The sequence below is a fragment of the Carlito syrichta genome, unplaced genomic scaffold (assembly GCF_000164805.1).
Source record: "Carlito syrichta isolate Samal-C Ts95f unplaced genomic scaffold, Tarsius_syrichta-2.0.1 Scaffold287502, whole genome shotgun sequence".
NCBI classification, from domain to species: domain Eukaryota; kingdom Metazoa; phylum Chordata; class Mammalia; order Primates; family Tarsiidae; genus Carlito; species Carlito syrichta.
This window is the reverse complement of record NW_007231598.1, coordinates 13,656-37,909: the sequence shown is the minus strand read 5'-3', so window position 1 is coordinate 37,909 and position 24,254 is coordinate 13,656. Positions and strand designations below refer to the sequence as shown.

Here is a 24,254-nt window from a genome sequence, read left to right as displayed (position 1 = left end):
ACATGGAACCAACCGCACTGCCCATCAAAACAGGACTGGATAAAAAATATGTGGTACATATACATGATGGAATACCACACAGCCATAAAGAAGGAAAAGATCATGAACCTCACAGCAACCAGGATGGACTTAGAGTCTATTATACTGAGTGATCCATCACAGAAACAAAGAACTGAGTATCATATGTTCTCTCTCATAAGTGGACCTTGAACAATTATCGTAATACTATAAGAAAAAGATTGGCAGTAGTAGGAAACTGCTGGGGGTGGGAGATAGGGGATTGGCAGTAGTAGGAATCTACTGGAGGTGGGGGCACGCTTCAACAACAAGGTTACCTGCAGAATGAACATTTATATACCTAACCCAGAATTGTACCCCACATCTTTTTTTTAAAGCAGGATTTATTGAGAGGAGAGAAAAACTCCTACAGTGGGAGGGGACCCAAGGGGGTTACCCTAGAAAGCACATTTATTATGTTGGAGACCTGAAGGCCCTCCTAAGCAAGACATAAAATACAAAAAAACATGAAGAAGAAAAACACATCTGACTTAATCAAAATAAAAATTTTGGAGGACAAAGGCTACCATAAACAGTATTAAAAGGTAAGCCACTATCTGGGAGAAAATATGTGGTTTACTATCCACAGCTGGAAATAACTCCTCCAATGAGTAAGAAGGAGACAAACAATCCACAACAAAATCAGCCAAAGGGTATGAACAGGCAGTTCCCTGAATGGGAAATACAGTTGGTCAATACATATGAAAATATGCTTAATGTGGATATAAAATATGAATATGAAAATATGTTTAACCACAGTGCAATAAGATAAACAAAAAATTAAAATATGAATTGTCTCCTTCATCATTACTTTGGCAAAATAAAAATGTGATAATATCAAGAACAAGTACCGGTATGGGAAAACAGGAACTCTTACATTGCAGGTCTGAATCTACTTGATAGGACCGTTTTAGAAGACGTCATTCTCAGTATCTATCACAACAATGTTTGCCTGCTCCATGATTCAGAAACTCTGAAGTATCTACTAAGGAGAAATGGCAAATCTGTTGTCCCTTCCAGCATTGTTTGCAATGGCAAGAAATTAGAAAGAATCAATGGCTCATCTAGTTAAATAAACTGTACATTTATACTGTGAAATACTACACAGACTTAGCATATACAAGAATGAGGTAGATCTACTGGTGTGTGAGATCTGTTGCTGTGAGGTTCATGATCTTTTCCTTCTCACATCAGTAGATCTGATTGAGTGAACAAAACAAATTGCCCAGCAATACATAGAGTATTAACCCAATTACATAAAAAAGGAAAAAGACATGAAGTCATACTAGGTGCAAAAAAGCCTAGAAGTATGCATACAAAAGGGATAACAGTATTAACTATGGGGAAAGGTTGAGGTTGAAGAAGGGAATTGCATTCAAACAAGACTTTACATATAATTTAAAATTTTTCAACAGCATCCATTCATGCATTTATGAATTACTTATATAATCAAACATAAATAAAAGTATTTCAGTAATGGAAGAAACTTGAGCCTGCTTTTTCCTAAGGAGCAATCAATAGAAAGGAAAAAGGAGAAAATACAGGAGTTAATTGACAGAGGAAGGTCCCCAAAAGATGGGAAAGAATGACTACAATCTAAAATTCATTGGAGGAGATGAGCTTTGAGTAGGAGGAGGGCCAATCTCTAGGACCAGAGGGCAGGAGGAATAGGTGATGGAGGGGGATCTGATGGAGATACAATTTTATATGTGGGGGTGGAGGTTAGGTGTGGAGAGAGGAACTGAGGAATTTCCTTATGATTACCACCATTTTCTCTTTTTAGTCACCGTTTGTCCCCCACAACCCTAGTGGCCTGTTCTCCTTACTGTAGATAACAGTAAATATAAACGACTGACTTCCCCACCTGTTCACCTCGAGCACATTTATGTTAATGGTATTCATTACTATTGAGCTCTTTACCCTTGTCAGCTGTGTAAAGAATGGCTTGTTACTGCCATCTTGTATACTCCCACAAGTCCTGCAATGCCTCACAGAAAACAAGACTGCAGTAACAGGTCATACTGATGATCCAATTTCTGTTGTTCAAAAGGATCTGAGGAACTGCTTTCCGACGGCTTGCTTTAGTCCTGGTATATTCTGTACTCAAGGGTTTTTCTGCTTCCTGTGTACTCAGAGGACTGTACTCCCAGCTTTCTGCTCAGAGAAGTCTATGGAAACAACCCCCCAGTGGCATGCTATGGAATTTTTTTTCCAGCCTCACAAAGCGCTCTGTTGTTCCTCTTGAACAGTCAGCTAACTGTGAAGTTAAGGAGACATGGTGGAGTGGAGAGCACTTCTGCCCTCTCCCTCTCCTTTAGATTTTAAGAGCCTTCCAGCAGCTTGACCCTACCTTTTATGTAAAATATATTTAGCCACTCATTACAAGTTGCAATTCCTTTGTGGTCCTCGGCTTCCAGATAGAGAATTGAAAAGAGGTTTTAGATGTAGTCATCAAAGGAAATTGAAGAAAATGTCTGCATTCTTTTTTCCTCTGCTCTGAATCTTCTGACTCTCCTAGGGGCTGTTCCCCAAGTCCCTGGCACTTTCTCTCTTTCATATCTGCCTTCAGGAGGAAACCCTAATTCTTTTCTGTTTTCTAACCTATTTCTATCCTATCACTAACATGCTCATGATAAAGTCACATCCTTTGTTTCTCTCTGAATGAGTGATACAGTTTTTTGTTGTTGTTGTGGCTAATTTTCTTTCCTGTTTTAACCATCCTAGATAGTGGTGTTATAAAACAATACGTTGTAAGATTTTACCATATGATTAATGAATATCAAGATACTCCAGATGAAAGTATGGTAAATCTGCACTACGTTCATACCTGTAAAATGCTTACTACATACTATGTCAGCAACAAACATGTTTAAAGTGAGAACAAATGACAAGTACATTGATTGTATATAACTTAAACTGTTATATTGATCTTAATTTGTTTATTCTAATTAGTCCTCACATTTCTAAAAAATACAACCAGTAAACTCAATCTCTAAGGTGTCCATGTTATTTTTTTCCTATGAATTTCTGGAAAGAGCAACTTTGGGATGACTATTTAACTGAATATGATTCTAATGAACACACATGATTATTAACTTTAGAGAAAGACTTGCTTCAAAACTTAATTAGGTAGGAGAAACAATATTATATTTGGAATCAGATAGACCTTAATGTTACTTTTATTATGTACGATGTGTGACCTTGATATAGTTAACTTCTCTAAGGCTACATTTTCTCATCTGTAAAGTGGGGGGTAATAGAAGTCTCAGAAGAGATTCTCTAGAGAATGAAAAAGGAAGAATACATTTAAGAGAAAAAAAACCAATGAGTTCAGTTCTTATCAAACTGCATTTGAAGTGCTGCAGAAAAATTTAGATTATACATTTTGATTGATCTTTAAGACTAGAGATGTTTTAGTTTATTGAGATCATATTGGTAATGGCACTTACCAAGATGATATTTCACCTCTACTATTCGTAAACTAATAGTAGGATACGTCTCACACAAGATTTTGTGAACAATATTTCCTCCTGTTTGCACCATATCTCTTCTCATGGTGTGTTCCTAGAATACTCCCCACAAGGTGTTTGCCCAACCAAGACCAGCCTCACCTCTGCTTTCATGCCTCTCTAGTGACCAGTAGTCAACACTCAGCTACAATGAACCTGCATAAACCCATCGGCAGCCCTCTATGGCAAAATGAACTTGGCATTACTTAGCTTACTGTTTAGCTAAGTAGTGGTCCAACTTATATATTCTACCTCCTTTTCTGCTCCATTTTCCTCATTTCTTTATGATTGATCACAATCAGACCACATCTTTTTGCTTTGAATTCTCAGCTCCTAGGTCTCACTAGATTTTTGTGTATTTGTGATGTAAATAAAGCCATGATGATGAGTGATTAGCAACTCCATGAGATGTATTTTTCTTTAACTTTCTATTCCAAAAGGCAATTTTCCCCCTTAATTACTGTCCATTAAAAGTTAAGTATGTTTGAATTTCCCCAGAATGGGCAAATTGTCTTCCATCGCACACAAAATTGAAATCAAGTTAGAAGGTCTTGTTCAGCAAATAATCTTGAGACTAGAAATATAGAGCAAAAGGCTTGTAACTCAGATATAAACTATAGCTCCACATGGTCCAGTCATTGTACAGTGTCACTTTGAAGGTATACAGAAGTCAGTTTTATTCAGGCTCTCAGGAATGGCAAGGGGCAGTGGAGAATTTTTCTCCACTGCTGCTTCTCTCAGCATCCTCCACACTGATGGCACCCACCTGCCAGCTCCCCCACCACCCTGCAGTTCTCTATCTCCCACTCTTCACTCTCTTTCAAAACTCTTGAGACAGTTCCTCCCCATAAAGGTAGGTCCTTTGTCTTTTCACTTCTGTGCCTGTCTTACCCATTTCTTCACATGGATTCTTGGCTCTCTGTTTCTATCTATTCAGATGGCTGGAGGATTCAGAACTCCCATTCATACTTGCAAAGAAAAGGATGGAGTCTCCAGGAGAATACAGTTTTCTCACTTAGTCTTTTTAATGAGAAATCTTTGTAGAACACTTTCTGTAAATTCCCCATCTATCTCCAGACATATTTATAAATAAGTCATTAGGGTTTTCAAATTATAGGTTAATGTGTAAATCAGAAGAAGATATAGGTGCAATATACACACATATTCATATATATAAAGATGTTTATCTTGTTAATTATTTTGTTGGAACTTGCATTGTACATTTCTTGTGAACAAACTTTTTTTCTCCTGTAAATTCACATAGCACACAATACCAGGTTTCTCATATAATGGATGCTTAAGAAGTATGGTTGATCAATTTATTGACAGAGAATTCAGTGGTACAATTTTAGAAGAAAGTATTTTCTATTTTCCTTTTTATCCCTACAAACGAAATCCAAAGTAACCAGTTCAGATTTCATGCAAGATTCTGTTCAAATACATTTCTATAGACAATGGATTTTCCCACATTATTGTATAAAACTTTGTTGTTTCATTTTAGGTGCCTCTGTAGGTGGTCATCTGAAAATGATTATTATTTAGTTAATATAAGTGTTTATTCTCAAGGGTCATGGAAAAATATCTGTCAGAAATGCTACAGTAAGCATTTTTCATAATATAAATAAGATAAAAATGTAGCCTTCGCTTTTTAATATGGTATGCTGGACTTCAAACTGTAACATATTTGAGAACTGGATTGTGTTCAGAAGAGGTCATTTTCTTCTATTGAAGTTTCATGCATTTCTGTTATGTTTTCAGATTTAAGCTGCTTATTATTAATGCTAAAACAAAATGGTTTCTTCAGAAACTTGGGAGATAATAAACATTTTTATTTAGAGAGCACATTGGTCTGGATTTGGCCCATGAGCTTATGGATGTGAAACCACTTAATGTGCTTAAGATCTTGGAGATCCTTTCAAGAAAGGAATACTGTTTGGATTATATATACTCCATGATATGTTTGCTTCTTGCAAAGTTTGTTTTGAAGTAGTTGGGACAAGACTGTGAACAAATCCCTGAGAATCATAGAACTGGAAAGAATCCCAAGAGGCCCTCTTGCTTAGCCTCTGTGTTCATGGAAGAGAATTTGCAAATCATTCCAGACAGGGGGCTGCCGATCCTGGTTTTGTTAGATCTCCAAGAGTGGGAAGTTTCTTGTGTCAAAGTGACTGTTTTAGAAGAAAGAACCCAACATTCTTGTTTCCCTATTATATTTTAAAATGTATGAAATGTGAATAAGGATGGGCAAGATATCCATTCTGTTTCCTGGTTAGTTGATGGTATGAGGGCATTGCTTATGACATTTCAGAACTTGGAAGATGCTTATATTTAGTTTAGTTTTTTGTTGTTGTTTTTTAAAATTAGTGTTACTCTCTCAGCGTTTATCTGAGTCGCTTTATAGCAGGAATTGTAAAACTCAGCATTCCCTATATAGTTTGGATTGTTATCCCCTCAAAATCTCATGTTGAATTGTGACCCCTGATGTTGGGAGGTGAGGCCTAGTGAGAGGTGTTTGGATCATGGGAGAGGATCCCTCTAGAGTGACTTGGTGCTGTTCTTGAGGTGATGAGTGAATTCTTGCTCTAATAGTAGTTCACATGAGAACTGGTTGTTTAAAAGAGCCTGGCCCCTTCTCCTCTCTCTCTTACTTCCACTCTCACCATGTGACATGCCTGCTCCTCTTGTCTTCTGCCATGATCGTAAGCTTCTTGAGGCCTCATCAGAAGCTCAGCAGATGCCAGCACCATGCAGAACTGTGAGCCAAATAAATGTTTTTTCTTTATAAATTACTCAGCCTCAGGTATTTCTTTATAGCAACTCAAAATGGACTGATAAAATTCTATAGAGGGTAGGCAGTTAATCTGAAATAAACCAATGAGGGCTTGTAGGCAGTGGTGGTGTCTGTGCTTACATTGGGAAGCTTGGTCCTGGGACTAAGAGCTTCAGATTGAATTAAAAACAAAAAAAAGACAGCACTGACCAAACAATATGCACTTCTACCTGTATTCTGCCTGTGGGTCTCTTTTTTGTGACTCTAATCCAATAACCAATGTGCCCATTGGTGTATAAATTACCACTTAATCCCTGTTTGCAATTTTATTTTTCTCACAAAAACATATTTTGGGTGAATAGGTTAACTTTTTCTAATTGGAAATTCCTTTCCAAAAAATACCTAATGGTTTGACTTGGGTTGACTAAGAGTAGCCATGTAATCTACCTTATTTTTCTATCAGGATTTACAACTAAATCAGTATGTCATAGAAGTGAGGCTGTAAACGACCTAAGAAAGATCTTGCCAGAACATGCTTTTGGAAGGGACTAGACTCAAATGCCTTTGAGCAGGACCTCCATATTGCATACCTTCAGGAGGCAGGATTCACAGTTTACATGAGTGTCTGGGCACAGCACAACTCTGAAGGACTGTTGACATTCACATGGATACACTGTGATTGGGATTATGTATTGTGCAGTGCTGCAGCCCTTCTTTCATGTCCAGGCAAGGAACATACCTTTGGGAAGCAGCTGAATCTAAGAAACCAGGGTGTGTTGGGGACCATGGCAAACTAGAGAACACATGTCCCATAGAAAAGCATTCACATGTAGATAAGTTTAAACATTCCAGTAGGCATGTCTCACTGCCAGCTTGAGATCCCTGGTCTAAAGCAAGGGGCAAGAGACATCTTTCAGACCACTCTAGAAACTTTGTATTAGTTGTGACTCTTGGTTGCATATAATTGAATCCCAGCTCAAAGAAAAGAGAGGATTCCTTCTCTCACATAACAGGGTTAGCTTGGGGAATTGAAGGGAATGATGTAAAAATCAGGGCCTACACTACTTGAAGTGGGAACCTGACACAGCAGTGTTCCTTCACCCATCTGACCTTTGCTTGGTCTTGTTCCCTCGTGCAGAAGGGCAGGGGATATGGCCGCTGGTGGTCATGGTTCAGGGACCCCAGCAAAAAGAGAGCTTTTCTTTCTTCTCAAAATCTATACAGGAGACACTGTTATTTTCCTTGCTTCAGGCATGCCATCAGCCTTTTGGAACAGTAGCTGCTACAGATGGGTCAGGGGTCAAGGAAACGGAGATGCGAATGAGGTAGCAGGATGGGCCAGGCCTGAGTCATATGCCCCACCCACCTACCTGTGCCTCCTGAGCTTGTAGAAGTAGGTGGGGAGCCTATTACCAGAAGAAGAGGGACTTGCTAGGCAGAAAAGTATGCCTCTCAAAGTCTCCTGCTCTGTCAGATTCCCCAGAGATTCAGACCTCTCCACTTTTTTCTTCTCTTTTATAGCGCAGGGAATGTCTCGTGACCAAAAGCTTGCTGGAAATTTTACAACTTCCATGTTCATTTGGCTTAGCAGATGAAAATGTTTTATATATGGCAAGGCTGAATTGTGTTAATTGTGAGTTGTTATTGTTTTAGGTTCAAATGCCTCTTAAACATTTACACTACTAAATGTATGCACTCTGAGATGTTCTGAAAGTGGAACTGTTGAGTGTCACCTGCCACATTCCTCTATAAAAAACAATGGGCAAGCCGGGCTCGGTGGCTCAGCCTGTAATCCTGCACCTTGGGAGGCTGAGGTGAGTGGATTGCCTGAGCCTGAGGGTTCGAGACCTGCCTGGGCAACTTGGTGAGACCTCATCTCTATAATAAATCAAAAAATTAGCCAGGCATGGTAGCGCACGCCTATAGTTCCAGCTACTTGGAAGGCTGAGGCGGAAGGATCACAGGAGTCCAGCAAGTGGAGGCTGCAGTGGCCGGGAGCGGCCCCTGCACTCCAGTCTGGGCCATGGAGTGAGACTCCAACTCAAAAAAAAAAAAAAAAAAGACAATGGGCTACACACAATTGCTGCTTGGAACTGCCTATGAGGGACTGAATAACTTCATTCTAGAAAGTGGGCTACAGCAGACAGAAATGACCTGAGTATTTCACAATAACTGAGTTTCGCCTACTCAGGATCTCAGAACTGTGTGAAAGGCAAGTTGGAGTGAGGGAATAATTGTATGCAAAATATATTAAATAATCTAATTTTTACTCTATTCCATATTTGTCTTGTTGACATTAAGTAAAGATTTTTAGTCATCAACATGAATATAGCATCTTTCTGTTAGCTTAAAAAATTATGTCCTTGATGCTAATTGTTTGGTTTATTTGTGTTTTCCAATGACCTAATTTGTTTTGTTTCTATAAACAGTTTAAAATATATACACGTGTGCATTTTCCTTTGATTTTTTTTTAATGTTTCTGAAGTCTAAACTGTTAAACTATTAAACTAAGTCTTATCTTTTAAGGTACCACCTCACCTCCCCTCCCCTCTCAAAAATGAAGTCAGCCCTATTCGACTTTCTGATTGCAGCCTGATCTTGAGTCAAACAGCAGTTTAAGCATAGTTTGTATAACTATTTTTCAGAAATACCTTAGAGAGAATTCTTTGGTTGGACAAAATTTAGTTAGAGGACCTCTGATGACATCTATGATCAAATCCATGATCCTTTTACTGTATAAAATCCATGATCTTATTACTGTACTTTTTTCTTTTTTCAATAATGCTGCCTCTTCAAATTTGAGGCACTATAATTAATTTTTTTGGCTTAGTGAACTAAATTATTATTGCAATAGTAATTTGTTGGTTTCATTTAGACCATTTTTAAATTTTAGAACATTTTAATTATCCCCAAAAGAAGCCACCGTACCGATTAACAGTCACTCCCTATAAATCTCCATGAGATTTTCTTATTCTAGACATTTTGTATAAATGGAATGAAAATATTTGGACTTTGTGACTGGATCTTTTCACTTAACATAAAGTTTTAAGGAGATTGTATAAGAAGATTCTTAAAGCCTTCGCATCTGGAAGTAAACAAAATGAAGTCACTGTGTAGATACTCCAGACAACCTATTAGTTAGAGTCTAGTTAAACAAATAAAGAGTAATAAAAGTGAAAAACTAACCTTTAAAATGATTTGTATTTTATTCTAGCATGCAAATGTGAAGTGCATGGAATAATACTTCAATTTATAATCTCCAAGAAGGTAGAAGCTTTATTTTTGTTGTACTCATACCAATATTAAAAGATAAGAAATGATAAAATATCTTAGTGTTATAATTTAAACTTCCAGGGAAAATGCATTTTGCAAAAGAAGGAAAGAATTTCTACAATGGAAATTTCATCTACTCACCAAACTCCTGTTTTATAAAGAGTTGATTTATTTACATATCGGGACTCTATGTAGCTGAGATGGATTAAGTAGTAGCCAGCATTGTTGATTTTAGGAAGTTCAGAAATATTTCTGAACAAAAATGTACATCTCACTGTTCATTACTGAAATTTATCTTTAGCTCTTCATTCCTTTCATTAATTACTATATCCTCTGTCTTTTAAAAATACTGCTGAAAAGATAGTGAACATATCTAGTTACCCCAGCAACTTAGGATAGATTCTTCTTTACCATTTTACTGTTATAACAGCTTTGTTAAAATGTAATTCAAATACTAAAAAAATTATCTTTAAGTATACAGTTCAGTAGTTTTCCTGAAGTACAAATATGCAACTATCGATCACCATTATTTAATTTTAGAACATTTTAATTACCCTTAAAAGAAGCCTCATATCATACCCACTAACAGTCACTCCCCATAAGTCTCTATGAGATTTTCTTATTCTAGACATTTTGTTGTTTTTTGTTTGTTTTTTTTTTGAGTTGGAGTCTCACTCGTCACCCAGACTGGAGTGCAGTGGCTGCTCCCGGCCACCACAGCCTCGACCTGCTGGGCTCCGGCGATCCTTCCGCCTCAGCCTTCCAAGTAGCTGGAACTACAGGCACGTGCTACCACACCCGGCTCATTTTGATTGATTGTAGAGATGAGGTCTCACCAAGTTGCCCAGGCGGGTCTCGAACCTATGGGCTCGGGCAATCCACTCATCTCAGCCTCCCAAAGGCATGGGATTACAGGCTGAGCCACCGAGCCTGGCTATTCTAGACATTTTGTATCACTGGAATCAAAATATTTTGTGACTGAATCTTTTCACTTAACATAAAATTTTAAAGTTTTATCTTTATTGTAGCATGTATCAATATTTTCTTTTCAATGCCAAATATATCCCATAGAATGTACATGACACATTTTGTTTATCTGCTAATCAGTTGATGGTCATGTTGGTTGTTTCTACTTTTTGATCATTATGAATAATTCTGTTGTGAACATCTATTACAAGTTTTTGTGTGGACACTTGCTTCTAATATTATTGGGCACATACCTGGCTGGGTCATATAGTAATGCTACGTTTATATTTTGAGGAACTGTAAAACTGTTTTTTAAATTTATTTTAAAGCTGTGGGGGTACAATTCAGGATTAGGTAGATTGTACAAATAAACTTTGGGTCTCCTTTTGGTCCCCACTTCTCCTGGTTTGAGATCAGATACCCTTATTAAAACTGTTTTTTGAAGAAGCTGTACCATTTTACATTTCCAGCAAAAATGTATAAGGGTTTCGATTTATCTGCGTTTTCACCAACACTTCTTATTATCTATCTTTTTTATTTTAACCATACTAGTGAGTATGAAGTTGTATCTCACTGTGCTTTTGACTTGCATTTTTCCTTAATGACTAATGATGTTGCACGTCTTTTCATGTGCTATTGACTATTTGTATATCTTTTTGGAGAAAATATCTATTCAAATCCTTTGCCTACTTTTTAATTACAATGTTTATCTTTTTATTATTGAGTTGTAAGAGTTCTTTATATGTTATGAACTATGGATATGATGACAAGTCCCTTGCCAGATACATATGATTTGCAAACATTATCTTCATTCTGTTGGTTGTCTTTTCTCTTACTTGATTGTGTCATTTGAAACACAAAAGTTTTTCATTTTGATGCAGTCCAGTTAATTTTTTGCTTTGGCTATTGGTGTTTTCGATGTCATATCTAGGAAACCATTGCCTAATTTAATGTTATGAAGATTTACTCCCTTGTTTTCCTCCAAGATTTAAAAAAAAGTTTAATCTCTTACATTAGGTCTATGATTCACTTTGAATAAATTTTGTGTATGGTGTGAGGTGTTGGGGTCTATACTTCATTCCTTTGCAAGTGGATATTCAGTTGTCTAAGCATAATTTGTTAAAGACACTATTCTTTCCTCCATTTAATGGTCTTGACAGCCATGTTGAAAATCAACTGATTATAAATATAAAGATCTACTTCTAGATTCTCAATTTTATTTTGTTAATCCATATAGCAATCCTTATGCCAGTATCCCACCATCTTAATTACTCAAGCTTTGTATTAGGTTTTGAAATAGGGAAGTACGTGTCACCTTTGTTCACCCTTTTCAAGATTGGTTTGGCTATTCTGTATCCCTTGAGCTTCCATATAAATTTTAGAAGAATTTATAAATTTCTGAAAAGAGGTCAGCTTAAATTTTAATGGAAATTGTACAGATGTAGACCAGTTTGGGAACTATTGCCTTCTGAACAATATAAAGTCTTGTATCCTACAGCTCTGCTGAACTTGTTTATCATCTCTAATAGTTTTATAGTGGATTCCTTAGGACTTTCTATATATAAGATCATGTCATAAGCAATTAGGGAATTCTATATCTGGCAAAATTATTCTTCAGAAATGAAGGAGAAATTAAAGCATTTGCAGATAAACGAAAACTGAACTTGACACTAGTAAACTAGCCAGTAAATTTAGACACGAAAATGACATAAAAGACATACAGATTGAAAAGGAAGAAGTAAAACTATCTCTATTTGTGATGACATGATCTCATATATAGAAAATCCTAAGGAATCCTATAAAACTATTAGAAGAAATAAGCAAGTTCAGAAAAGATGTAAGGTATAAGTACGATTAATATACGAAATCAAATATATTTCTACACAGAACAATCAGAAAAAAAGTTAAAATATAAATTTTAGGAGAAGTTTGTCAATTTCTACAAAGATAAATACCCAAATCCATTTGTTTCTTTCAGGATTTTAAATATATTATCTCATTGCCTTCTGAATTCCACAATTTCTGAGAAGCAATCCACTGTTAATCTTATTGAGGTTTCCTTGTATTTGATCAGTCACTCTTCTAGCTACATTCAGGATTATTTTTATCTTTACACAGTTGGATTGTGATGTTTATAGGTTTGGATAACTTGTAATTTGTCCATTTGTCCTCACTGGAATTTATTAAGCTTCTTGGATACACGGATTAATGTTTTTCATCAAATTTAGGAAGTTTTGGTTATAATTTCTTTCCATATTATCTCCTCTCTCATTCTTGGACCCCACTATGCATATATTGGTCTCTGGGGTCTCTGTGCATTTTTCTTCTTACTCCTCAGACAGGATTATCTCAATTTTCCTATCTTCAAGTTCACTGATTCTCAACTCAAATTTGTTGTTGTAGTACATTTTTTATTTTGGTTACTTTACTTTTCAACTCCAGAATTTCTACTTAGCTCATTTGAAATTCTGTATTTGTATTGATATACTCAATTTTGTGAGACATCATTCTCATGTGTTCCTTTACTTTATTTTTTTGAGACAGAGTCTCACTCTTTCACCCAGGCTTAAGTGTAATGGTGTGATCATAGTTCATTGTAGCCTCTAACTCCTGAACTCATGCGATCCTCCCCCTTTGGCCTCCCAAGTAGCTAGGACTACAGGCACTTGTAACCATGTCCAGCTATTTATTTTATTTTATTTGTATTTTTGTAGAGACAGTGTCTCTTTATTCTGCCCAGACTGGTGTCAAACTACTGGCCTCAAGCAGTCTTCCCACTTTGATCTACCAAACTGCTGGGATTACAGGCATAAGTCACCATGCCCAGCCTAATTCTTTAAAAGTGCTTTACTTTGGTTTTTTGAATATATTTATAATAGCTATTATAAAATCTTTGTAGCAAAACAAAATCTGCACTTCCTCAAGGACATTTTTTTTTTTTTAATGAGAAAGCAGAATTTATTGAGAGGACACAAAAGCTCCCACAGCGGCAGGGGACCTGAAGGCGTTGCCCATCTGAGGCCAAAACCTGGTGCATATATAGCCCTAAGTCCAAGCTGATTGGCTCCCACTCGCTGTGAGCTGTTGCTGTTTTGATTGGTCAGTATTAAGGACCAATTGGCAGGAGGTAGGGGCCTAATGGTGTGCTGATGGGTTGCTTTTTGAACCCAGCAGTGAGGACTTTAGCTGTAGCTTGAGAGGCTTGCAGGGAGCTTGTTTACCAAGATTGAGCCTAAGAGAGCTGCCAGGAGTTCACTACATTGTTACCAGAGGACTTACCTGTCTACTTAGCCTTTCTCTAGCTATTTCCTGTCTCATTCTCCCCTCTGGAGTAGTAACCCTAACTGCCATTAGGGAATAAGAACAATGACCGATTTGGTTACTTCCTGCTGATCGTGGGCGTCATATGGGGACGGCAGCTAGGGTTGCTCTGGAGGGAGATCTGAAGGTCCTCGGTAGAAAGAAACTTCCATTCGATCTTCCATCTACATCACTATTTGGAGTTTGATGTTCTCCTTCCATTGAGCCCCACGTTCAGGTGCCAAATCTGATGCGGATTTTTCAGGTCAGCCTGGGCTTCGAGAGTGTCATCGCAATGGGTCGGCCAACCAAGTCCCAGAGAGGGTCGTCAAGAAGCTGGTAAGCCTAGCCCCAGAAGTGTCAACTCTAAGGGGCTGGCAAGCCAAGCCCTGAGTGTTGCAATTCGGTGAACTGGCAAGCCTAGCCCCCAGAGTATTGACTCTAGTGGACTGGCAAGCCAGGCCCAGAGAGTGTTGCTGGTTCAGTGGGTTGGCAAACCTAGCTCCCGGGGTGTCTCAGCTTCAGAATTTCGCCTTGTTCCAGCAGCTCTCCTGGTTCAGCGGGCTCCGTTGGCTGGCAAGTCAGCCTCTGGGGTGCACAGCTCTTTGGCTCCAATGATCTCCTGCAGTTCTTTAGGTTGCAGCCCTTCAGAATCGACGTTCTTGTCTCATGCCCAGGAAGAATGAGGGACATGGACGGCCAGAAAGTGAGAAAGCAGGATTTATTGAGAGGACAGAGAAGCTCCCACAGTGGCAGGGGACTGAGGGGGTTGCCCCAGGACTGTTTTTATTAAATATTTTATTTCCTGTATTTGGGCAATACATTCTTATTCCTTTGTATGTTTCATATTTTTTGTTGAAAACTGTGTTTTAAGCACTATAACATGGCAGCCTTGGATATCAGATTCCCACCTACCCCAGGGCTTGTTGTTGTTTATTATTGTTGCTACTGTTCCTTATTCATTTAGTGACTTTTCTGAACTTCTTCTCTAAAGTCTGTATCTTTGTCATGTTCAGCTTCTGAAATCCATGCTCAATTAGCTTAGTGGTCCAGTAATGATTGGATAGAGATTTTCTTAAATGTCTTGAACCCATCAGTTTTCCGGCCCACATACAAGGGGCTCTACATGTGTCGAGACATACATTCAATGTTCTGGAAGTTTATAACTCTGCCTTACTTCTCATTGTCTGTTTGTACAGAGTCTCAAGGTCAACCAGAGGTGAGATATAATGCCATGCTAAAGCCTTTTCTGGGCATACCCAAAGCGTTGCATATGTGTGTGACCTTCTAGGGTCCCAGGAATAAGACAGAGCTTTTCAAAGCCCCTTATGAACATCTTATTCCACAAGTTTTTATTTTGAGTTTTTGTTCACCCCCTTGCTACCTTACTGGTATTGTAACCTTGGGCAGCTGTGATGTTAAACACTTGCCACTGATTATTTTCAACTAACAGTCTGGGGACAGGGCCATTCACACTGAGTGAGTTCTGAATCAGGTCAAAGACAAGTTCTGTGAGTAGAGCTTTTCCAGGGAGTTACCCAATAGGTTAGGGAAGGATAGTTCTTTGTGGATGGGGCCTTCCAAGGAGCTCCAAACCTGTACTGCCCACTTCAGCAGTTGCTAGGCTGCTGGATTTCACAGCTCCTGTGTTTCAAGGCTACCATGGAGCTGGAAACAATCGAGTGAAAACACCACAATGCACACTATTCCTACTAAGTGTCAGCTGTTTGTCTTGGATAAACACTCATTGGATTGTTGTGAGCCTTTGGATAATTTCCAGTTCTGAAAAACTTGATTTTGACAATTTTTTTGCCACTGAAGTCATTGTTTTTGTGAAAGAAAGGAAAGGATTTTCAAAGACTTTGCACCACTACTTTTTAGTTTCTTCTTTTAGGACAAATGAGACTAGAAGCAAATGAAAAGGCCTAGTGTCCAATGAAGAGTGAAGATTGAGTTGGAATGGGGGCTCTTCAGAAGGACCTTGAAGCAAATTTGCCTGTTTACATTTCTTTATTTAATTTTTAATTGTAACAGGGAAATAAGTAAATAGCCATGGGAGTATACATAAGTAGATCCTACATCCTTTTTATTTTACACAGTGTTCTATGAGGCTATACCATCTGGTTTTCCATCCTATAGAAGGAAAGGATAGAGGGAGTACATATTACAGGCAGATATACTAGAACAACTGGTAATGAGAAAGAAGCTATAAGTATAAAAAAGTAGACACAACAATCAGCAGATGCCAAAGCAGTGTACTATAGTGCTCACTTTTCATTGACTATATTTATATCAAAATTAAAATGTTTATTTATGCTCTGTATTCTTTGTTTTTCAAGACAGATAATGCCAAATGTATTTTAGACAGTTTTCTATGAAAAATCAATTAAGCTGGGCTCAGTGGCTCAGCCTGTAATCCCACACTTTGGAAGGCTGAGGGGAGTGGATTGCCTGAGCCTGTGGGTTTGAGACCCACCTGGGCAACTTGGCAAGACCTCATCTCTACAATAAATCAAAAAATTAGCTGGGCATGGTAGTGCGCGCCTGTAGTTCCAGCTACTTGGAAGGCTGAGGCAGAAGGATCGCTGGAGCCCAGCAAGTTGAGGCTGTGGTGGCCAGGAGTGGCCACTGCATTCCAGTCTGGGTGACAGAATGAGACTCCAACTCAAAAAAAAAAGAAAAGAAAAGAAAAGAAAAATCAATTAAATGTTTAAAGTTTGATATTTAAAGTTATAGGCTTCATTTACCTAAAATATGAGGCTAAGAAATATCATACATCCAAAAGATACTGCTAATGGGACATTGCTATTTCATGGAATAGTATGCTGTAATCATCCACCCACTTTCATTGTGGTAGTTCCAACACCTGAAAAGACAAGAATTTCAATAGTATGTTGTCTCCATATGAAGACACTTGAAAAATTATTAAGTTTCTCAAAAGCAGAACGTTGACTCACACGGTAGTAATACTTTTTTGTTTCCTCCCTTTCCTAAGTCCTTTAAGTGTATAAGCACCAGTACCACCTTCTACCTACACAGCAAAAGATGCATTGACTTATTGCTGAAGATGCTAGTTTAATAGTTGCATGAAGTGTTGAGGACTTAACTGATCTCTTCAGAATAAACTCTGTGAATAAAACCTGTGTGTTTTAAGGGGGTGTCATAATGATGTCACTTAACATGCAGGCTTAAAAGCATACAAAGCATAGAACTATAGATAGGATCTCAGCAAAAGTAGAGCAGAAATCTTGATGTGAACAGTGAGGGGTGATCTCAGAAGAAACATCTATCAAAAAATCCCCTCACAATGTGGGTACCATTAGCTGACATCATCATAGACGATTTGATGAAAACATCTCAGAGATCAAGGAGTCACTTAAAACAAAAAAAGAAAGTAAAGCTGCAAAAGTTACTGTTCCGTGTAGCACAGATAAAAGACCCACTTTTGAAAGTCTGCATCATGTCATGCACATTATTAAAAGCGTGTCTTACAGGTGGTGGTCTACAAAGGCTGAGAAGATCCAGGGTTCTTTAAGACCACCATCAGATCAGGGGCTGCTCTGCAGGGCTGAAGAACACATATGGATCAGTGTCTTCTACCAGAAAGTAATTCTGGGAAAAGAGAAAAGGGAAATTCCTGGAGGATTTCCAGTGGGTGCTGAGTACTAAGTAGGGAATTACATTACAAGGTACATAGTGGCAAACAGAGTGTTTACCCAAGGTTCTAGGAAGTGACTACTGTTGTGAGTATTCGCCACATGAGGTACCAGATGTCAGGTTGACAGTTTGCCAAATTACAGGTGTCATTTCCCCAGAACTTTTTTTTTCAATATATTCTTTGAATCAAGTCTAGTATACTAAAGATAAAGAAAATATTTAAGATGACTGAACTTCATTTGAGGTGCATGCCCTTTCTTAGAGAAAAAGGCCAGTGTGCTGATGTTCCTGGATAAATATGTAAAGTCTACATAGATATTCATATATATATAAATATTTCCATAGATATTTCCATGAATTTCTTAAATATCATTCTGATTGTGTTTACTAAGGCTGTTATAAGAATACAAGCCATCTGATATGTGCAATTAGCCATTTTGATATTAAAACTGTGTCATTTCTTTATTGCAGTGTCCTGGCAGGTTACAATGGTACCATCTTTGCATATGGGCAAACAGGCAGTGGCAAGACATTCACTATCACAGGTGGGGCAGAACGTTACAGCGACAGAGGCATTATCCCAAGGACTCTGTCATACATTTTTGAGCAGTTACAAAAGGTATGAAACTTCTTGTTCATATCATTTTGTATTCGATATCGTCTTCAAAAATTCACTGTAAGCAGAAAATGTATTATGACACTTTATTATTTGTAAATGAGGAAGTATTATTGTGTAATAACTCTGGCATTTACATTTAAGGAAAGGTTGGAATTTTGCTGGAGAAGTGGAAGTTAAGAGAGTACTTCTCACTAAAGTGTTGCTATTTCAGCAAAGGCTCAAGGAGAGATCCTTCTCATTCACTCATGGAAGTTAAAAGAGCAGATAACACTTTTTACCAACTAATAGCTTACATTCCACATTAAGAAACTGAGGAATACCTTTTTGTCAAAATCAGACCTTTCTTTTAGCTACTAAAGCACTGAATAGGATAGGTTATCATTTCACTTCACACTTTTGATAGAAGCCCAGAAGAATTTACCAGAGTACAACTCCCATTGCAATTAATATTATTATAAAGAAGAGTTCTCTATCTTTAGTAAATATATTATTTATTGAATGCCTCTCAGTGCCTCTAAGTAGCTTTATCAATATCTGATACAACATGTAATGTGACTAACAAGGTAGGTAGCCTTATTCCCATTTTATAATTGGGAAAACTGAGCCTTAGGTTAAATATTTTCTTCTGGGTCCACTTTTTTTTTTTTTAATCAGGATCTCACTCTGTTGCCCAGGCTAGAGTGCAATGGCATGATCACAATGACCACAGTTCACAGCAGCCTCAACCTCCTGAGCTCAGGAGATCCTTTGATCCTTCCTTCTCAATAGCTGAGGCTGCAGACATGTACCACCATGCCCAGCTACATTTTTTTATTTTTTTTTTTGTAGAAGTGAGGTTTCGCCGTGTTGCCCAGACTGGTCTAGGACTCCTGGGCCTCCCAAAGTGTTGGGATTACAGGCATGAGCCACTGCACCTGGCCTTGGGTTCACATTTTTATAAGTAGGTGATCTGGCATTCCACTCAAGGTTTGTTGCCAAACTCTGTGATTTATACCATTACATATATTGCTTCTGTACCTCACCTTGGCTTTATTTTGTTGGTTATGTTTAAACAAATTTGCTATAATGAGCCACTTAACTTCTCTGGGTTTCAGTGTTCTCTTCATGAAAGTAGGCACTGAATTATATCTAGACAGTCTCCAGTGTCCTCACTAGTTCCACCAATTCCTTGGTTGTATTAATTCCGTATAACAAATGCCCTAACTAGGTCAATGTAACAGTCACTCCAAAATGCTCAACTGGATGCTGTTTGCATTTTGAGTTGCAAAGATGAGAAGAAATTGCTGAGATCTGCATAATTCTAATTGCCATCCATAAAGTAGCAATTATCCATTATTTCAGCTCATCTCTCTCTAGCTCAAACATGCCAACTTTGCACACCAGAAAATTTGGTGGAGAAAGGGTTGCGTAGAGCATGTTTGTTGGATCCAAAGCCCTTTTTTCATTTACTCATTTATTTCTGACGTTGCCTATTTTGTTCTGTTTCCACATTTCACAAACTGGGAATATAATTGCTAATAGTTGTATTGCTGTGGCCTAATGTGGAAACCTTTTGTCCTGCAAAGATCACTGGAGTTGGTGCCGACCAACCTGGTTCTGAGACAGTATGCAACTGACAGCATGTGGCCTTGGGATAGTTACTTAATGTCTCAGGCTAATGGGGTTGCTGCGAGGGGCTGAACATACAGTATTTAAAAATATTGTCCAGATCCTAGAACACAGTATATTCTCAGTACATGATAGCTGTAACGACAGTCATAAATATCTACACATAGATAGATATACATGTGGCCAAGTGACCCCAACCAATTTCAGAGCACCCTTCAAAATTCTCAGAACAAATGAAACCAATTCCCTGATTAAGTTAAACAGAATTAACCAATCCTCTCCTAATGGCAAATATTTTTGTCCTTTTAAAAATTTAATCTATGGTTGCTAAAGTACAGTTCTAAAAGTCTAAACGTCTCCCAAGTACTTACCATTTGTTAAGTTTATTGTAGCTCTGTTTGTCATTGACATTACTCTAAACTCCATTTCATTCTAAATGATCCTAAATAACTTCCTGGACTTGTAGAGAGCCCATCAAACCAATTTATAGCCAGGGCAACTCTTTGTAAATGGATGTATTTCCATGACAGGGCACAACATATTCATTATCATCAAATTGAGCTGCCATGAAATAAGTCAGGCAACTTGAAGTGCATCATGAAGTTTGTTCATATTGTATAGCTGAAAAATGCAAACTGGTACTCAGAGGTCCCCAGCTGATTACTTTAGAGGGCCACATGGAGCTCTCTAGAATTCTTAAAGGAAACATTTGGTTTATGCAGTCTTTATTTCAAGATAAAGTAAATGCCCAGTGTGTACTGGGTCCTGAAATGCCTGTGAGTATGATAGGAGCACATTTTCACTGATTTTAAGAGAAGAAAATTGATTCCTTTTATTTTAGAAATCACTGCTCATTATTTCTGAGTATAGTGAGCTTCAAACTTGTTTTGGGGCAAGAGAAAAGACTGTCTGCAGAAAACATGTGTGTTGCATTACAGTCTGGCAATCCTAAACACTAAAAAGGAGTAATAAGGAAAGGTAGCTTGCCACATAGCTCAGTGAATTTCAAGTGTTTATTTCAATAAAAGTCCAGAAAATGCAGAAGCTAGAGGAGCCAAAGGCATTGTCCCTATCATCTCAGGGCAGAGGCCCTATCCTGATTTTCCTGATTTTTTATGATTTATCCTAATTTCTGGAAGAAGAGATTTTCTCCACTGCAGACAAACATACAAGTTGGCTGTTCTTTTTGCTTTTCTTTTCCTTTCGTTTTAAACCCACATACTGACTTCTCCATTGCTTCTAGAAATGATAATAAAAACAATAACAATGGCAATAATAATAGGAACAGGAGCAATGATGATTCATTGGTGTTCATTATGGACCACACATTTTCAATAAGATTAAAAATACAGAACCTTATTTTTCTGTCACAATGGTTATGCAAGATCAGGATTATCATTCCCATTTTCATGGTGAAACAACAGGATAAGAGTGTAGGATCACTCTAATATAAGTGTCAGATTCAGTATTCAAATTCAATTCTATCTAATACTAAGAACTCAGCTGTGTATGCCAAAATCTCAAACCATGATCTCTGGGATATTTCAGATATGTTCAGATACATTTTAGAAATATGTTAGTTTAAACAGGATCTCAGAATGTTGCCAAAGTATCCCCTGGGGCATTTAACATGCTGTGAGAATCTTCCAGAGAGGGCCAGAGTGTATATGTTGACCATGGAACACTTTTTTTTCTGGGAGTAACTTACAGAAGATTTTAGAAACACTGGATTAGATCAGTGGCCATGCAGAGTCTGTCTACTAGTGTTTGTAGTCTCTAATTTGTGTAGTAAATCAAGTTATAACCCAAGAATTATGTCAAAATGGTGCCTTGACTAAACTAGGATACCTATATAATCAGGAGACCATTTGTCAGGATAAGCATTAGAGTCACCCACATCAGCAGAATTTCCAGCATTTAAGAGAAATTTGCATAGTAATTCAGTCGATGTTGTCACCTTCACAGAACACGTAAATTCAACTGTAGCTTGAGCGTTTTTATTATAGTCATATGCTGGCTGAGAGTTGCCTTCATCCTTCATGTGTTATTTTGCTTTTATGAGATGGTTGTATCTTTAGTGGATAGTTTGAGCCATTTTAGGACTCAAGAATCATTCATTTTAAACTGAAGCATGCACAAGGATTCATTAGCCAGCTTTCTCTCTTCAATGGGTTTGAAAACTGAGACCTGATATGGTAGATGCTCCCTCCTAGTTTGAGTAGGAGTTCATTTTCTGTTCTGCAGGTCACCGTTCTCTCCCCTGTCTCTAAGACTTGGCTGTCTTTCCCTTTGAACAATACCTGTTAAACAGATTGTCTTAGATATAGGTGAAAATCAATCAGGCGAGTCATTCTATACAAAGTGTCTCAGTTAGTATCCATTCTGACAACCTGCCAACCTTCTTGCCACAAGACACAAATATTTTCTCCTTTTATAAGAAGCATGATCATATTGGGAGAAATGGAAGCATTTGTATTTTGCGAGGAATAAGAAGGTGCGATTATTTGATATTTTGTATTGAAAACTGCACTTTCTTAAGAACTGAAAAAATTCCCTTCTTTATTCTACCTTAGCTGAAATATGTTCTTTTTTGTCTATTGGAAGAACTGAGACTAGGACCAGTCATCTTGACTTTTAGACTCATTACATTATGCCTCTGTTGTTACATTTCAGCAGTGACCCAGAGAAAGCATCTCTCTCTAACCAATAGCTACATATCCCTGATTTTCCAGGAATATTAACCTCACAAGAGAGGTACTTGTAGTGAACCGTCAACGTCCACTCTTACCTAACTGATCTAAATTATTTTCTGTACTCTGGAACTCACTTTCATTGTCATTATCTATTTATGTTACCAGAAAATTTTGAATGTTAGAAAAGAAAAACAAAAATTGAATATTAGAAACGTAAAAAAAATTATGATTAAAGACAGAAACTATTTTGCTACTGCAACTTTTAAACCAAAGTAATGATCTGTGTTCTTTTATTAGTAGACTTTTGTCCAAATAAATTAATAAAAATAAATAAATAAATAAACTTTTTTCCAAATGTAAGTTTATTTTTTTCTCAGGAAGCTTTTTTGTTTTTTGTTCTGGAAAGTAAAAAATGGCATGTTACACAGTTTTGCAACCAAGTTGGCTCATTGTAAGTGTATATTGACTTTTTATGTATAACGTGGAACCAATAAAAAATAACAGACTGAAGTTGCTTGTAATCATGGGTGTTGGCCGTTAAAAAAAAAAACAACTTCATACATATGGTAACTGGCAACTTGAAAGTGTCACGAACTGAAAATGTAAACCATATAAAGTGAGAGAGAAAAGGAGAGAAGCGGTGAGGAAACTACAGCGATAAATGTGTTCATTTTCCTCTAAGCTGATTAAATAATGCCTTTCCCCTTTCCAATCAGGACAGCAGCAAAATCTATACAACGCACATTTCCTATTTGGAAATCTACAACGAATGTGGTTATGATCTATTGGATCCAAGACATGAAGCCTCCAGTTTGGAAGATTTGCCGTGAGTAGCAGAACAACAAAGAATGGAGGAAAATTACTTTCAGATGTTCCCTTCAATTGTTTTCTTTGAAACTTTGTATGTTTCTGGTCTCAATCATAATTAGCAAGCACTGGATAACAGAATCTTTCTGTAATATGATGGATTTTTTTTTAGTTATGACAAATGGATAGTAGTGATGGGAACTAAAATTGCCTAAAATTTATTTCTTGTGAAAATTTCTTTTGGAGTGGGCACAAGAGAGTGCAAGAGTGGGTGCTTGGAAGATTGATGGGATGTGACAGTACTACTTTGACTCTGCCTCATGAAACCCTTTTACCCTCTAATTGTGGCCTTTTTCTAAGAAGAATGTATTCAAATTAGATTTCAAGCAGCAGTAAGAGAATCTGAAAGAGAGAAAATAAAATTTTAAAATTTCCCCAGATGCTCCTCGACTGTCATTAATGCTATCATTGGCAACATTTGATCAGATTGGCACTGATTGTTTCATGACTGAAATTTATATAGTCTTCAGAGCTTATCTAATAAAGGAGTAAGTCACCCTGCCAGCATCCATCTAACATTGTTTGATGTTTATTTGCCTATATTAGACATATATTAATTGGTATCAGTTCATATATTTTTTATACAGACACCTTCATATATCAGAAGTAGCCTACAGCTAAAAAAAAGTATTTTTAATATTCTTCTTATTAAGTACTGTAAAATAATTTAGAAATACATATTAATTCTCTACCCAAAAGAACAACAATCAGTTGATTATTTTAATTTGCAGAGAAATTAAGAAGAAATAATAAAGAAAGTAAGTATACTCTTTACACTTTTTGTTTGTTTTTTGAGTCAAAGTCTCACTCTGTCACTCTGGTTGGATTGCAGTGGCATGTTCACAGTGACTGCAGCCTTGACCTACTGGGCTCAGGCAACCCTTCCGCCTCAGCCTTCCAAGTAGCTGGAACTACAGGCACACACCACCAAATCC

General features: G+C 37.4%; 1 protein-coding gene across 1 annotated transcript in view; it reads left to right on the top strand.

The window, feature by feature from the left end:
• Positions 1–23,278, top strand: part of LOC110595170 (kinesin-like protein KIF6) — a gene marked incomplete at its 3' end in the record, with an annotated part of 94,874 nt that extends 71,596 nt beyond the window's left edge. Inside the window, exons 4-5 of the mRNA XM_021709845.1 lie at positions 18,004–18,151; positions 23,169–23,278. Of these exons, the coding sequence (XP_021565520.1) occupies positions 18,004–18,151; positions 23,169–23,278 (258 nt within the window). The remainder of the gene's footprint in view (positions 1–18,003; positions 18,152–23,168) is intronic.
• Positions 23,279–24,254: the final 976 nt, after the last annotated feature.